The 13,984-nt window shown below is 41.1% G+C and overlaps 1 protein-coding gene across 1 annotated transcript in view; it reads left to right on the top strand.

Annotated features, from left to right (window-relative positions):
* The window catches only part of LOC111148588 (G protein subunit beta 4), a 55,889-nt gene that overhangs the window by 13,307 nt on the left and 28,598 nt on the right, over positions 1-13,984 (top strand). Inside the window, exon 2 of the mRNA XM_022505283.1 lies at positions 12,618-12,715. Within this exon, the coding sequence (XP_022360991.1) occupies positions 12,659-12,715 (57 nt within the window). The 5' untranslated portion in view covers positions 12,618-12,658. The remainder of the gene's footprint in view (positions 1-12,617; positions 12,716-13,984) is intronic.

The following is a 13,984-nucleotide window of genomic DNA, read 5'->3' on the forward strand; positions in this document are numbered from 1 at the left end:
CTGCACCTCTCAAGGAGTTACGGAGAGAACAGAGGGGTTACATGGCAGCATAACTGGGATGCTGGGGCCATGAAAAAATCTCTTTCTGGTAATAATTGTATTTTCTTTTTTGTTTAAAGTATTTTGTATTATATCTATTGATCCAGATACAGATAATGACCTGAGCAGTGTTTCTGGTTATATAATGTCTTTGATACTTCCCTTGCTGGGCCAAATTAGCTCTCACTTAAAGTTCCAAGGACATTTTGTGAATGTGTATCTCTGATTACCCAAACAGTCCCATAAGGTATCTCCACGCTACTGATGTCAGCGAATTGAGACTCAGAGCAGGCGAGCAGTCCTGAGATCACGCAGTAAGGACACTGCGAATGAGTCAGCAAGCTATTAGGTTATATGAACTCAGGTAAGCGTGGTAAGCTCCATAACCTGTAGTTTCGTCATCTGTGGGATGGGGAAGATACTAGCCCCTACCTTCTGAGGTTGATTTGAAGCTATTAAATGAGTTACTGTGGAGAATTTCGAATAGTGCATGGCACAAAAGTGCGCAATGAATGCTATTTCTTGGTTGGCTGACTCCTACTAACGCCTCAGTTCTGGGCTTATCCTGACTTTGTGCCATGTAATCTTCCTCTTAGGCATTACAGGTCAATAATCTCTTATCCGGAAATTGGAGATCCAAAATGCTATGCAAATGGCAGGTTTTTTTTCATACATCACTTAGTGGCAAAACCTTACATGATTTGGACGCATTTTATATGGCAACCAGGCCTGATGTAACTTGAAACCTGCTAGTCCGTTTTTCCCCACCTACTTGGTGAATGTGCTTATGTTTTGCTACAGAAATACTCCTTGATTATATGGGTGCTGCCCCAGGGTCCACACCTTTTTAAAATCTGAACACTGCCCAGATCCAAGCCACCCCTGGTGCTAGGGCTGCGTATAATGAGATTATGGACCTATGGGAGTATGCTCTTAAATGTCTGTTTTCCTACTTGACTGTGAATTCTGGGGAACTGGGCCTGTCCTATTCATGTGTAACCTCAGGTCTTTGCACATGATTTAACATTCGTTAAATGTCTGGTGAAAGAAGGAACCGTGCCACAGCATACCAGTTAGATGAAGGGAAACCGACTGAAGAGCAGCACCTTATTTGTTTTCTAGAACACAGACAACACAGATGGTCTGCAGTTCACAAGAGGTGGAATTTTTTACTTTGGGGGCCTTTAAGTGTTCAGTGGAATGAGAAAGTAAAAAAACCTGAATGCCTATGCTACAGTTTCAGTAGCTCTAACTTGTATTCTTCTGGCTTATCCATTCACCCCCTGCAGTCCTAGGTTTTTAGCTAACTTCTTGTGAAAGCCACATGGGAATATCTGTACGTGGAATGCTTGGGGTAGATAGGCAAGTGTGCTTTTAAATTCCATGCTAAGAGGAGCCCCTGGGGGCTCAGTGGGTTAAGCCTCTGCCTTCAGCTCAGGTTATGATCTCAGGGTCCTGGGATCGAGCCCTCGTATCTTAAAAAAAAAGCAAAAATAAATTCCATGCTAAGAATGATTGTAAAAGCTTTAAATACCTAATTCATTATGGGTTTGCATTTAGGTTTTTTTTTAATTTTTACAAAATACGGGAATTAACAGATTGCCAAGAGAAATGTAGAACATTAGGGATTATAAAAACAAATTTGAATTTTTCTGACGAATAGACTTAGTAAGCAAAAGTAGTTTTATGCCTACATTTACAACCTAAAATATTCTTTCATGCTTTGTGAGCTTTCATGATCACTATGAAAATTATTAATAGCTAAGAAATATTAATATTCCTTATTGCATATAGATGAAAATGGCTCTGTTCACTCACACAGCAGTATAATTGTATAGACTACATAATGCCTTGCTTTGGTAAAGATTCTGTGGATGTTTTAAGAAGTGGAGAGAGAAGACTGAATTACACAAGTGTTTTTTTTTTTAATTAGTGTGAATACAGTGGCTCATTGGTATTTTTTTTATATGTGTAACTGGCACAGCTGAACTTTTAAAAAGATAACTGATATGCTGCTTTCTTCTCAACTTACAATGCTTTCATTATATGATAGAGTAATTTCAATTGTGTTAAATGAATCATTTATTCATGTTGAAAAAGAACTTAGTCAAGAAGTTATGGTAACTGAAAGACACTGTGCTGATATTAAACTAATTTCTGTTAAATTATTAGTTTAAAATTGCTTTTGTCTACAATTTCAATACCACTTCAGAGATTGTGATGAACTGCTCCAATATGACCTAGATTAAAAATCACCATTGGTGAAATTTCTTGACAATTATACTGAATCCTTCTGTTGTTTTTTGTTTGTGTTTTGTTCTTGGTTGTGTTTTTATGTATAATTTCAAAAAATCTTTTAAGACTTTTTTTTTTAAGATTTTTATTTATTTATTTATTTGACAGACAGAGATCACAGGTAAGCAGAGGCAGGCAGAGAGAGAGAGGGGGAAGCAGGCTCCCCGCTGAGCAGAGAGCCCGATGTGGGGCTCGATCCCAGGACCCTGGGATCATGACCTGAGCCGAAGGCAGAGGCTTTAACCCACTGAGCCAACCCAGGCGCCCCAAGACTTTATTTTTAAGTAATCTCTACACCCAACGTGGGGCTTGAACTCCTGACCCTAAGATCAAGAGTCACGTGGTCCACCAACTGAGCCAGCCAGGTATCCCTGTGGTTGTGGGGTTTTTGTTTTTGTTTTTTTGTTGTTTTTTGTAAAGGAATGTAGAGATGGCTCATCTGTATCTCGTATTCCTTTATCTTTCCCTCCTCCTAGGAGGAAAGTTTCTTAACTAGCTGGCTGAAGATAGATTCTGGGAAATGTAAGTATTTAACTGAATGGGGTGGGGAGAGATAGCAAAAAAACCCCAGAGAAACAATAGTGAGATACAAGGAGGATCTAGGAAGTTGGGGTCATGAAAGCCATAGTAGTAAAGGGAATGAGGAGGGGGAATATCATTAGTCACATTTATCAGAGAGGTTTGATGAGCTGCCCTTTGAAAAGAGCAGTGTGGCAGGGTGAAGAGAGCCGAGTTCCAGACTCTCACACACAGTTGGATTCAGTCCCCCCACACATGCCTCTAATTTTAGGCAAGTTATTTCACCTGTCTGAACCTCCATTTCCTTTTGTCTTTATTTTTACCTCATTCCACTTATTTCATGGTTCCCAGTGGACTTCAGGTGTGGTTTAAGAGATAAACTGAGGCGTATTAAACGTTTAAGTTTTTTTTTTTTTAGCAAGAATCTATTTGGATTGGGCATACGTAGGGGCAAGATTCTTAGAGAAAGAAGCAAAGCAAGGAAATTATTTGATTAGCTATAGCTGTGTGGTTGCCTTATTTGGAAAGCCTAGTTGGCTGTGATTGGTTGTCCTTGGGTTTTACAAGCTTAGGTTTGGGTTTGCTTACGTAGTTTGTTAAGGTATGAGAACCACCTCAGTCTAAGGGTCTCCTTGTTCAATTTTTTTTTTTTTAAGATTTTATTTATTTATTTGAGAGAGAGAGAATGAGAGAGAGAGCACAAGAAGGGGAGGGTCAGAGGGAGAAGCAGACTCCCCACGGAGCAGAGAGCCTGATGTGGGACTCAATCCCAGGACTCCAGGATCATGACCTGAGCTGAAGGCAGTCACCCAACCAACTGAGCCACCCAGGCGCCCCTCCTTGTTCAATTTAGTGCAAGAGTTAAATTAACTATATTTATTGTGGATCCACTGTGACTCAATTCTATATATTTGCTTGCTCATTGGTAACATAAACACCCATAAAGCAAACCCAGCTCAGGAATTCAAAAATTAACCATTACTTGCAGCTGTTGTACTTGTGTGCTTCTTCCTTGTACTGTTTCTCATTCCCTTCAAGGATACTTTGTTACATCGGTGTGCATTCTTAGCTGTTTTTGAGCTTTATAAAAAGAGTTATGCTGGTGTGTGTCTTCTGGAACTTGTTCCACCCCCCCCCAATAATATTGTTCAGATTACTCTACATTGTCTGTACCTGTAGTTCATTTGTTTTCTTGTAAAATAATTCAGCATGAAAGAAAACACTACAATTATCCATTCTCCTGTTGGTGGGCATTGGTGTTCTAAATTTCTTGCTCTTACGAGTAGTATTATATGAATCCAACTCTTTTTTTTTTCTTAAAATATTTTATCTATTTTTTTGACAGAAAGATCACAAGTAGGCAGAGAGGCAGGCAGAGAGAGAGGGGGACACAGGCTCCCCGCCAAGCAGAGAGCCTGATGCGGGGCTCGATCCCAGGACCCTGAGATCACCACCCCAGCCAAAGGCAGAGGCTTAACCCGCTGAGCCACCCAGGTGGCCCTGAATCCAACTCTTGACACATGAGCACATGTACTTGAGTTTCCTTTAGAGCTTATGTACCCAGAAATGGAATTGAATCTTATTTTTCTAATAAACTTTTTAAACAGTTTTATTTAAGTAATCTATATACCCCACGTGGAGCTTGAACTCATGACTCCAAGATCAGGAGTGGCAGGCATGTCCTACTGAGCCAGCCGGGGGCCCCCAGAAATGGAATTGTCATATTGAAAGATAGAGGTATCATCACCTTTGTTAGGTACTGGCCAAGTTACTTTCCAATAGCTTTCCTACCAGAATGAGTTACCTTTTCCCCCAACCTTGACAATTCTTTTTTTTCTTTTTTTTTTTTCTTTTTAATTTAAGTAATCTCTACACCCAGTGTAAGGCTGGAATTCATGGCTTGAGATCAAGAATCACATGCTTTACCCCAGTCACCAACCAGGTGCCCCAACCTTGTTAGTTCTTAGTTGAGATACAGTTTGATCAATCTGATTGGTATGAAATTGTTCCTTATTTGCATTGCCCTGGTTACTGAGGTTGAATGAATATCTCTTTATTCGAATATTGGCTTCCACAGTTTTTTCTGCTGTGGTTTGCTCATTCATATCTTTGCACATTTTTCAGTTAGATCATTGGTCTTTTTTATTAGTTTGGAGGATTTTTTTTTAAAACTCTGGATGCTAATCCTTCTTTACTCAATCTGTGGCTTTGTTCCCCTCTGTACCCCTCCCCCATAGAGGACAAACTCTTGTCATGAATACACTGTCCTTACACAACTGAAGGTGCTACGTAGCCCTTCTGGCTGACCTTCTCTCATCTCAGTTTGTATAGAGGGATATAGAGAGATAATTGTAAGAATGATTGTCAGCCGTTGGGTTGGGGTGTGTGTGCAGCAGACCATTGGGCTATTTAGTAAGCCTTGAGGTTGATTTGGTCCCCATATGTCAGAAGCTCTAAAAAAGAAAGGGGGGGGGCGCCTGGGTGGCTCAGTGGGTTGGAGCCTCTGCCTTCGGCTCAGGTCATGATCCCAGGGTCCTGGGATCGAGCCCCGCATCGGGCTCTCTGCTCAGCGGGGAGCCTGCTTCCACTTCTCTCTCTCTGCCTGCCTCTCTGCCTACTTGTGATCTCTGTCTGTCAAAATAAATAAGTAAAATCTTTAAAAAAAAAAAAAAAAGAAAGGAGGGGTAGCATAATTGATGCCTCTTTGCCTTCAGCTTTGGGGCTTTTCACTATGTCTGAGTCCCTAGAAGTCCTACTCTGTTCTCTGTTAGGTGTATGACCAGTGTAGATGGAAACCTTAATTTCTGCCTAGCGTCGCTTCTTTTTTTGGTCATTAATTCAGGTGAAGTCTGATGATCAGTGAGAGAGTATGTTTTGGTTTACTCCCTTCACAGGTTGGGTTCTTGAGTATCTTAAACTTTAAGGAAGATTTGGAGTTCATTTATGAGGCAGTTCACCTGGCTATACCCAGTGGTGAATTTCTGTAGTGGTGGTTGACTATTTATCTTACTGGTTTTCCTTCTCCTGCCATTACTTTTCATGTTTCCCCCCAACATTCAAAAGGATTATGAACTATTTTGCCATTTTCTTGTTTTTTGTTCTTATTAACTGTGGATGTAAAGGATCTAACTACAGGAGGGCAAGTAGTTGGAGGACTTTGTTGCTCCCAGTCAAATATGTGCCCCTGGAGGACCTCACTTCTCTGAATTAGAGCATGCTTTAGTCGAAGGTTTGAGGCAGTGACTTACTAAACTGTACCTTATGCCACAATATCATTCTCCAGGAACCCAGAGCTTTCATAGCCCTGATACGTCCACAGACTAGGTCAGTACAGGGACTGGCCACTTCATTAGATCCTCCTTTAGACCTTCAAAACAAAACTTATTAGGATTTATCTTAGGTTTAAGATAAATTTATCTTGATTTCAAGATAAATTTATCTTGGTTTCACCTGGGGGTATCTTTGTGGCTTCCTTTTACCCTAGTCAGCTCTAGGCTTGTATGGAAGTCATTTTATAATTTAGTTTGTGCTAGATGTGATCCTTATTGGTATTCTCAGCAATTGTCAGGTGGGAAGAAAAGAGCAACAGAAAGTGTGTCATCAAAATATTCTTTCTCCTTAGTGACAGAACCAATAAATTTTCCTTAAAGAGTGAAAAACAACTTCCTTTTAGCAGTAGGTCATGGAAGGTAAGGGAAGACAGCTTTAACATTTCTTTTGAGGCATCTGGAGAAAGTTTGCAGTTCTCTCTGTAGCAGAGGAAAAGTGATTTTCCCTTTACTTTTCTGAGTTCTTGGCTGAGACACCTTGCAATAAAAGATAAATGAGAAGAACATGTTTGTATCCCTCACATACACATCAGAGATTTCCAGGGAGAAAAATGTGTAACTCCCTAAGGTAGCCAAGGCACCAGCTGACAGACTGTCTTCAGCTAGAGTTAGAAGAACCCGAGCCTCTGCGAGTGGTGGTGGGGTAGGGAGGGGGGGGCAGTCCTGGGAGGTTACCAGGCAAGGCAAGGGTAAACAAAGGTAAGGTGTGTTGGTGCAGATTTAAATCTTGCACTCTCCATTGGTTCAGATTCTCTGGTTTAGAGTCCTTTCCTTCCTAGAACAGAAAGCAAGACACTCTGACAAGTGGAGATTTTCTTTATAAATTTAAATTTCCATTTCAGAGGATAAGGTCTCTTGTTTTTAGTCTCTCCTGTGTCTGTTTCTCTGAATAATCCTATGCCACATCCTTAAGCCATCATTGGGATGGCGTATTCTGCTACCTTTCATTTGGTACAAGCATCTCAAGGGCTCTGATTTTGCCACTAGAAACCTTTCTCAGACCCATGCCTTCTGATTGCTCCCAGCATTTCCATGATGTCTGCTTTAATTTAGCTGATGGCGGCTGGACAGGAGTGAAGCTTGAGAATTCAGAAGTCCCTGTGAAGAAATGGGGTCATGTATTGGCAGCTTTGTTTGAGAGTTCATAATGAAGGGTAGAAAAAGGAAGTCCCCATGATAGTGAACTGTAGACTCAAGGCATTTTCTCTCTCTCTCTCTTTTTAAAGGTAGAGACTTGGGCATGTTTAACCGTGATACAAAGTATCCACTTGAAAGTGAAAGGTTACCCACAGGTGGTGATTTGCTAGATGGAACTGAGGACTTAGAATAGCCTGAATTGTAAACACTTGAATACCCTCACCAATCTTAGCTTTACAAAGAGCGAATGAACAAAGATTGTGTTCTGTTTTATGATACCACTAAATCTGCATGTTACCTAGAACTATTCCTGTCAAACACATTGTACTTGAATATCCTTTAACCTGTGGATCTAACTTAAAGTTTTTGGCAGTGTAGAGGATAAACAAGTTAAATGACCATAAGGAAGTAAGCAGAATGGAACATCGAAAAGGACAAGTGGCTCATGCTGTACAGTAAGTCAGTATTTTAGGGGGAAATAAAGCAGGCAATGGATACTTCTAGATGGAGAGATGTAGCAGACATAACCCAGTGTGTTATGTCGTCTGTAATTGGATCCTAATTTGAACAAATCAGATGTAAAAAGACATTGGTGCAGTAATTAGGGAAATTTGAAAATGGACTAGGTATATTAGCTCCTGAATAATTACTGTTAATTTTGGTAGATCTATTAATGTTAATATGGTTTAATAGATAAGTGTCCTGATATTTTTGAAGATGAGTGCTAACATATTTCAGAGTGGAATGTCTTGCTGTCTGTGACTGACTTTAAAATACTTTAGGAAGTGGAGACTCCTGGATGGCTCAGTTGGTTGGTCAGGTCATGATCTCAGGGTCCTGGGATTGAGCCCTGGGTTGTTGGGTTCCCTGCTTCTCCCTCTTCCCCCCGTCCCTCCCCACTGCTTGTACTCATACTCTGTCTCTCTCTCAAATAAATAAAATCTTTTAAAAAAATAGAAATTTCAAAAAAATGAGCAAAATCAAGAAAGAAATACAGCAGTAACATGAACAATTTGTAAATAGTATGGGTATATTATGGGTGTCCATTATATGGATTTCTCTACCTTTCTCTTTGAAATTTTCCCTAAAAGACTAGAACAATGGAGGAACAATGAGAACTTGAATGTTCTAGAAGAGATTATTAAGGGAAGTATAAGATTACTGAAAAGACACTAGATAGGATTTAAATCAAAGGTGGAGGAATTGGAACAAAGGACAGAAAAGTCAGTTTCTCTATTCCGAATGGAGGGAAAGGAGAATGTGATGAGTCTGTTACGTTTGTATAGTTTTATATATCTATCTGGTGGTAGAAAATTGAAAGAGTTCATGTCTGATGGCTTCTGCTTTCTCTGTGATATAGAAGGCAAGGTCATTTGTAAGAGGGTGTGAAAGGTCAGAAGCTTAAAGAGTTCAAAGGAACTGAGGTAGTTGATAGAGTGAAAGTAATGAGTAAAAAGCTATGTAGGTTGCCAGACGGTTTTGAGGGCCCAGCAGAGATGAGTGAAATGAATTTGTAGTGTAACTACCATGCCCTGTTTGGCTTTTTAAATCAATGTTTGGTGGCTTGAGTACTGGCCAAAAGAAAGTAAGTGGTTGAATTCATACAAGGTTGTGGTTTTTGTCTGTTGAGTGTGACAGCGTAAAAGGGTCAGGGAAACTAGGGTACTGGCAACTCATGTGGGTGAATTGCTGGACCTGGAGTCTAATCTGTTGAAGAAGGGGACTCGCAGGGAGAGGATGAAGGAGTTCTGGAGGAGTGCTGCACAGAGCAGTGATTGTAGTTAACCACATGGTATTGTATGCCTGAAAGTTACTAAAAGACTAGATCTTAGATGTTCTCTCTACAAAGAAGAAATGGTAATTGTGTGATGGGACAGTTAACTCTTTGTTAAGCGTATTGCGATATATAAATGTCAAATCACTTTCTGTAACTAAAACTTACACCATGACTTACACAGTGTTAGGGGTCAGTTAGATCTCGATTAAAAGATGAGAGATACCATAAACTCCTATTGAACTCCTCTCTCTCATGAACCTTCTCCTTCAAGGGCTTCAAAGTGTCTGTGATTTCCACTACTTACAAGATAGTAAATTAGCCTGTTAACTGTTTCATAGATGCTAGCAGATGTGAGACTCCTTGGTCAGAGACCAAGGACTTTATTCCAGCACAGCAAGTAGCCTATCCTGGTGTTGGTTTTTGCTGATTCCCCCATGTTCCTCAGTTCCTATGGGGTTAACACCAGTAGTGGGCCTAGATAGATGCCACATGTACATCAGATTTGTGTCGCAGCCCAGAAACACTGAGCTTGGGGAATGTACCACTTTTATTGTAAGTGGAAGCAAACCTCTTCTGTCTTGGCGGGAGACATTGTCTCATCCCTCAAGGTTGCTTGTCCAAATACATCCCTGAGAACCAGCTCCCGTGAGAGCGATTAAGGCCTTATAGTTTGGCAGGCCCAGGAAGAATGTGTAGGGATATTCAGGGCCCATGGCCTCTCCCAGAAGTAACCCAGGAGTGGAGAAGTAACCACTCCATAGAGTGGTGGTGATGAGGGAATTGCTTTCTTTTTGTCATTTCTGTTCATGGTACTCCATCCTTTTGGGCACCCAGGTTGGAAAATCTCCTCCATTTGGTGCAGATCCTGGTATATCCTGAATAGCTCTTGCTGGCTGTGTTACCCGAAACTGGATTTGCCTCTTGGTGAGTGTTGAGCCAAAAGGCAGAAGCCAAAGTAAAGGAAAAGGAAAAGGAAGGGTTTACTTGCAGTAAGTAAAAGAGAACAGTGGGTTAATTTTTTCCCCCTCCCCAAAGCAGTGTCTCGCAGAAGGACAAAATTGGGGAGCTTTTAAGCTAAGGGTGCATACGTATTCGTGAAGGAGCCTGGGCGGCAGGGAATACAGCATGGAGATGAGGTAAAAGTTGTCCTAAGGTGATGGAGTCCAGGTCAAAGTCACGAGGAGCTGTAAAAGCAGAGGCCAGTGTCCTCACCTCTCTGGCTCTGGATGGATGGACTGGTATCTTGAGTGCTCAGAGGGTTTAGATCCTGCACTGATAACTCAAGAGTGTGGGTCAGGTGGGTCTCCTGGCCTGATGTGGCTGGCTGTTCTCACATTCTTTCCCAAGATGTCTGGGGCCCTGGAATGACTTTTTTAAGAGAGCTGGGTCTGTTGATCTTTTTTCAGGAACCCTTTACTGTTTCTGTTTACAGCTCTGCTGTAGAGAGTCAGTTGTATGTGGGTGGCTATTGGGGTGGAAAGGCAGTAGTCGATGGGTAGGTAAGTGGCAGTTTTGAACACCCTAAAACAGATGATACCTGTGATGGACCTCCTTTTTAGTACATCAGCAACTCAGTAAGGGCTTTACACCAGTTTTGCATGCCCAGAATTTTTTGGCACTCAGCAAATAAAGAAGCATCAGAACCAGAGTTTTTAGGATTTGAGGGCCAGTGATATCTTTGGAATGGTCCAGCAAGGGTAATTAAGGTTGTGAATTTAAAGAACCTGAATGCTACTTATCTCATTAGGCAGAATGGTCTTCCAGATTGGCTGTAATCTAACCAGCCTAGTACTCTCTGAGGAACATACTAAATTGTTAAACAGAACTTCATCAAGAAATGGTTAAGCCTTATAATGATCAAAATTTGCTGGACATTTAGATAAACAGAGAGCTGTATTATAGTAGTAAATTGGACATGGATTATTAGAATGATGTCCGTTCTTCTTTGTAGTTCAATACCATTCCAGGCAATCCTAATTAACTTGTTAACTTGACAAAATAAAGTTAACCCTAATAAACAGATACTTGTACTCCGGTTGAAGTGAATGAAGGATGACACCAGAAACACATTGTCTCTTACTGGAATCAGAGTCTCTCCAAGTGGGAATTTGGAGTTGGGGTAGTCATTTGGATCTCTAATTTTGACCTGAGGAAATAAAAACTGGGTCTTGTGCTTGGAGAAGCAAAGAAGTTATTTTGTAGAAAGGAGAAAACAAAGAAAAACAGGACAGGTAGAGGAAAAAATACTACCAGTTTTCAGCTTCGGTTTTTTCCCGAGGTGGTAATATTCTTCCCTTTGGGTTCTGTGATTCATCCTAAATCCTTAAATTTTTTCCCCTTTATTTATTAAGCTATTTCAGGCTAATTTATTGGAGAGGTGTTTTAGGTGCTAGGGATGTAGCAAAAAAATAAAGCGAACAAAGTCCCCTTCAAGGAGCTTACATTCTACCAGGAGGCAACCAACAACAAATAAGCAAATACATGCTAGATGGTGTTGAGTCATGAGGCGGCCATATAGGGTAAGGTGGGTGCATATGGGCTGTCAGCAAAGGTCCCTCTGAGGAGATAACATTGAGCAAAAGTCAGCAAGCAATGAAAATATCAGGGGTAAGAGCGGTTCAGGCCAAGGGAAGAGCAGGTGTAAAGACACTGAAACTAGATCCTACTTAGTGTGTTCAAAGGACATCAAGAAGCCTTTGGAGTGGCTGGAGCAGAGTGAGGGGCAGCGTGATGGATCAGGTCAGAGAGGTGTGTAGGGGATTGTGTAGGGCTCTGTAGGTCAGGGTAGACTTAGGTTTTCCTCTGAATTGGAGTGGAAAATCTTGTAGGATTCAAAGGAGAAGAAAGACCGTTGTTTTAATAAAGGATGACTCAGTTGCTATATTTAGGACAGAGGAGGGCAGTAGAAGGGAGCCCAGGTGAGAGATGGTGGTGGCTTAGACCAAGGTAGGCAGAGTGGGGGTATTTGGGTTTGATCAGGCCCTAGATATTTTTCTGAAGGAAGAACTGGCAGGTTGTGCTGATGGGTTACATGTAGGGTGTGAAAGAAGTAAGGATGACTCCCCGGTGTTTGGCTTAAAGGGTTGACAGCACTGACTTTCCATTTACTGAAAACAGGGAAGACCTGGGGGTAGAGTGGGGTTCGGCTTTGAAGTAGGAACTCTGTGGTGCCTATTAGACATCTAAATGGGGATAAATAGGTATTATGGGTGTTGTCTGAAGTGTCGTAGATGATTTCTCACTGGACTGTATTCTAGTCCTGACGGTCTGTAAATTAGACTTGACTCTTCAACTCAGGATTTCTCTTATATCCTTGGATCACATTCTCCGTTGGACCCTTTCAGTGAGTAATTGAGGTCTGTATTTACCAAGTCGGTTGTTGCCGGATCTTGGAATTGCTAGCTCACTTGAATTACGGAAGGATCAAAGAGAAGTTGTGTGTCAGTAGTTTAAAAAGTAGGTTAATGTGTAAATGGAGACCTGAATCTAGCCCGCTGGGTTTTTGTTTTTGTTTTTGACAGTTGCTTCCACTTGCTGATTTCTGAGGCAAATAAGCAGAAGGATGAGTGAGCTGGAGCAGTTGAGGCAGGAAGCTGAACAGCTACGGAATCAGATCCAGGTAAGAGTGGAGTTTCTCGTTCTGGAATTTTGACACTTCTGTTTAGTACCAGCAATGAATAAAATGTGTTCATTATTGGATCAGTTTACAAATACCAAATGTATGAGTCTTGAAGTGGTCATTTTGTTTTTATCATACCTCTAAAGTACTCTCTAAAAATCATTCCTAACAAATGTCTGTGTGGACTTAGGACCTCTGTGTCCCTAAGAAGTTAATACTCTATATGTAATTACTGTGGAGAGACAAACTTAATTCTTATTCACACACCTGGAATTGTAGCTTGGTTTTTGGTGTCCTGTGATGAGGCAGATATTATCACATTGCAATACGCTAGAAAAATCTGAATCTCTGAAATATTAGATTGCAGAAAAACATGAAAAATTATTAGTGGCATAATAAACACATACCTGTCATCTTTTACTCTTGGAAATAACTCAAAACAGTGAAGAACTTAAACAAATACAAGTTCCATCTAACCAGAAAATTAAAAGACCTTTAGAACTTCATGCCAAGAATCAAACAGTAATGCATCAAGATGTGGGAAGACTGAGAGGGACAGTTTTTGCAAAAGTGGCTAGTACTCCTTCAGCAAAAACACCAGTAACCCTCTGGAACAGAGGAAACATGTTTTCCTGGACCAAGAAGATAGAGATAAAAGATGGCATGTCTATTTTCCTTCATGTTTAGGAAGCCTCTTGGTGAGCAGGGTAGAGGAAGGAGACTGGATTGTATCCTTGCTGTGCCTACTTACTGCAGAGAAAGCAAGGTTTGAAACAGTAGGGGATACACAGAAGAACTTCAGAACAAAGCCAGGAGAATCCCTAATGACTCGGAGCACTGCTGCCCGCCCCCCACGGCCTCCTCCCCCTGCCTGTGAACCTTCTTCCACAAGAGATGTTTCAGAACTCATCTGATTTGATGACGGAAGAATCAGAAGAAAGAATCAAGCATAGGATCTATACACGGATATTACAAGAAAAGAGAGGAAAGGAACAGGAAGAACAAAGGATGGCTGAAGGACACTCACCAAAAAAATGTGGATACTGACTGGATTGAAATCCTGACTAACCAAATCTCCTTTCAGGAATTCAAGGACGTGGATAATTAAGATGCAAATAAGAACTCTGGCTTTGATAGGTCAGGTGTCTGACAAAGCTGTCAAAGGAGGGATTTATTTTGCCTGGGATGATGAGGGAAGGCCTCACAGAATACTCTCTGAAGTAGATGTTGCCAGCACCAGAACGGATTCTCTGCCACCTCTGCTTGGTG

Source organism: Enhydra lutris, unplaced genomic scaffold (assembly GCF_002288905.1).
Source record: "Enhydra lutris kenyoni isolate GAN:26980312 unplaced genomic scaffold, ASM228890v2 scaffoldscaffold2, whole genome shotgun sequence".
NCBI lineage: Eukaryota > Metazoa > Chordata > Mammalia > Carnivora > Mustelidae > Enhydra > Enhydra lutris.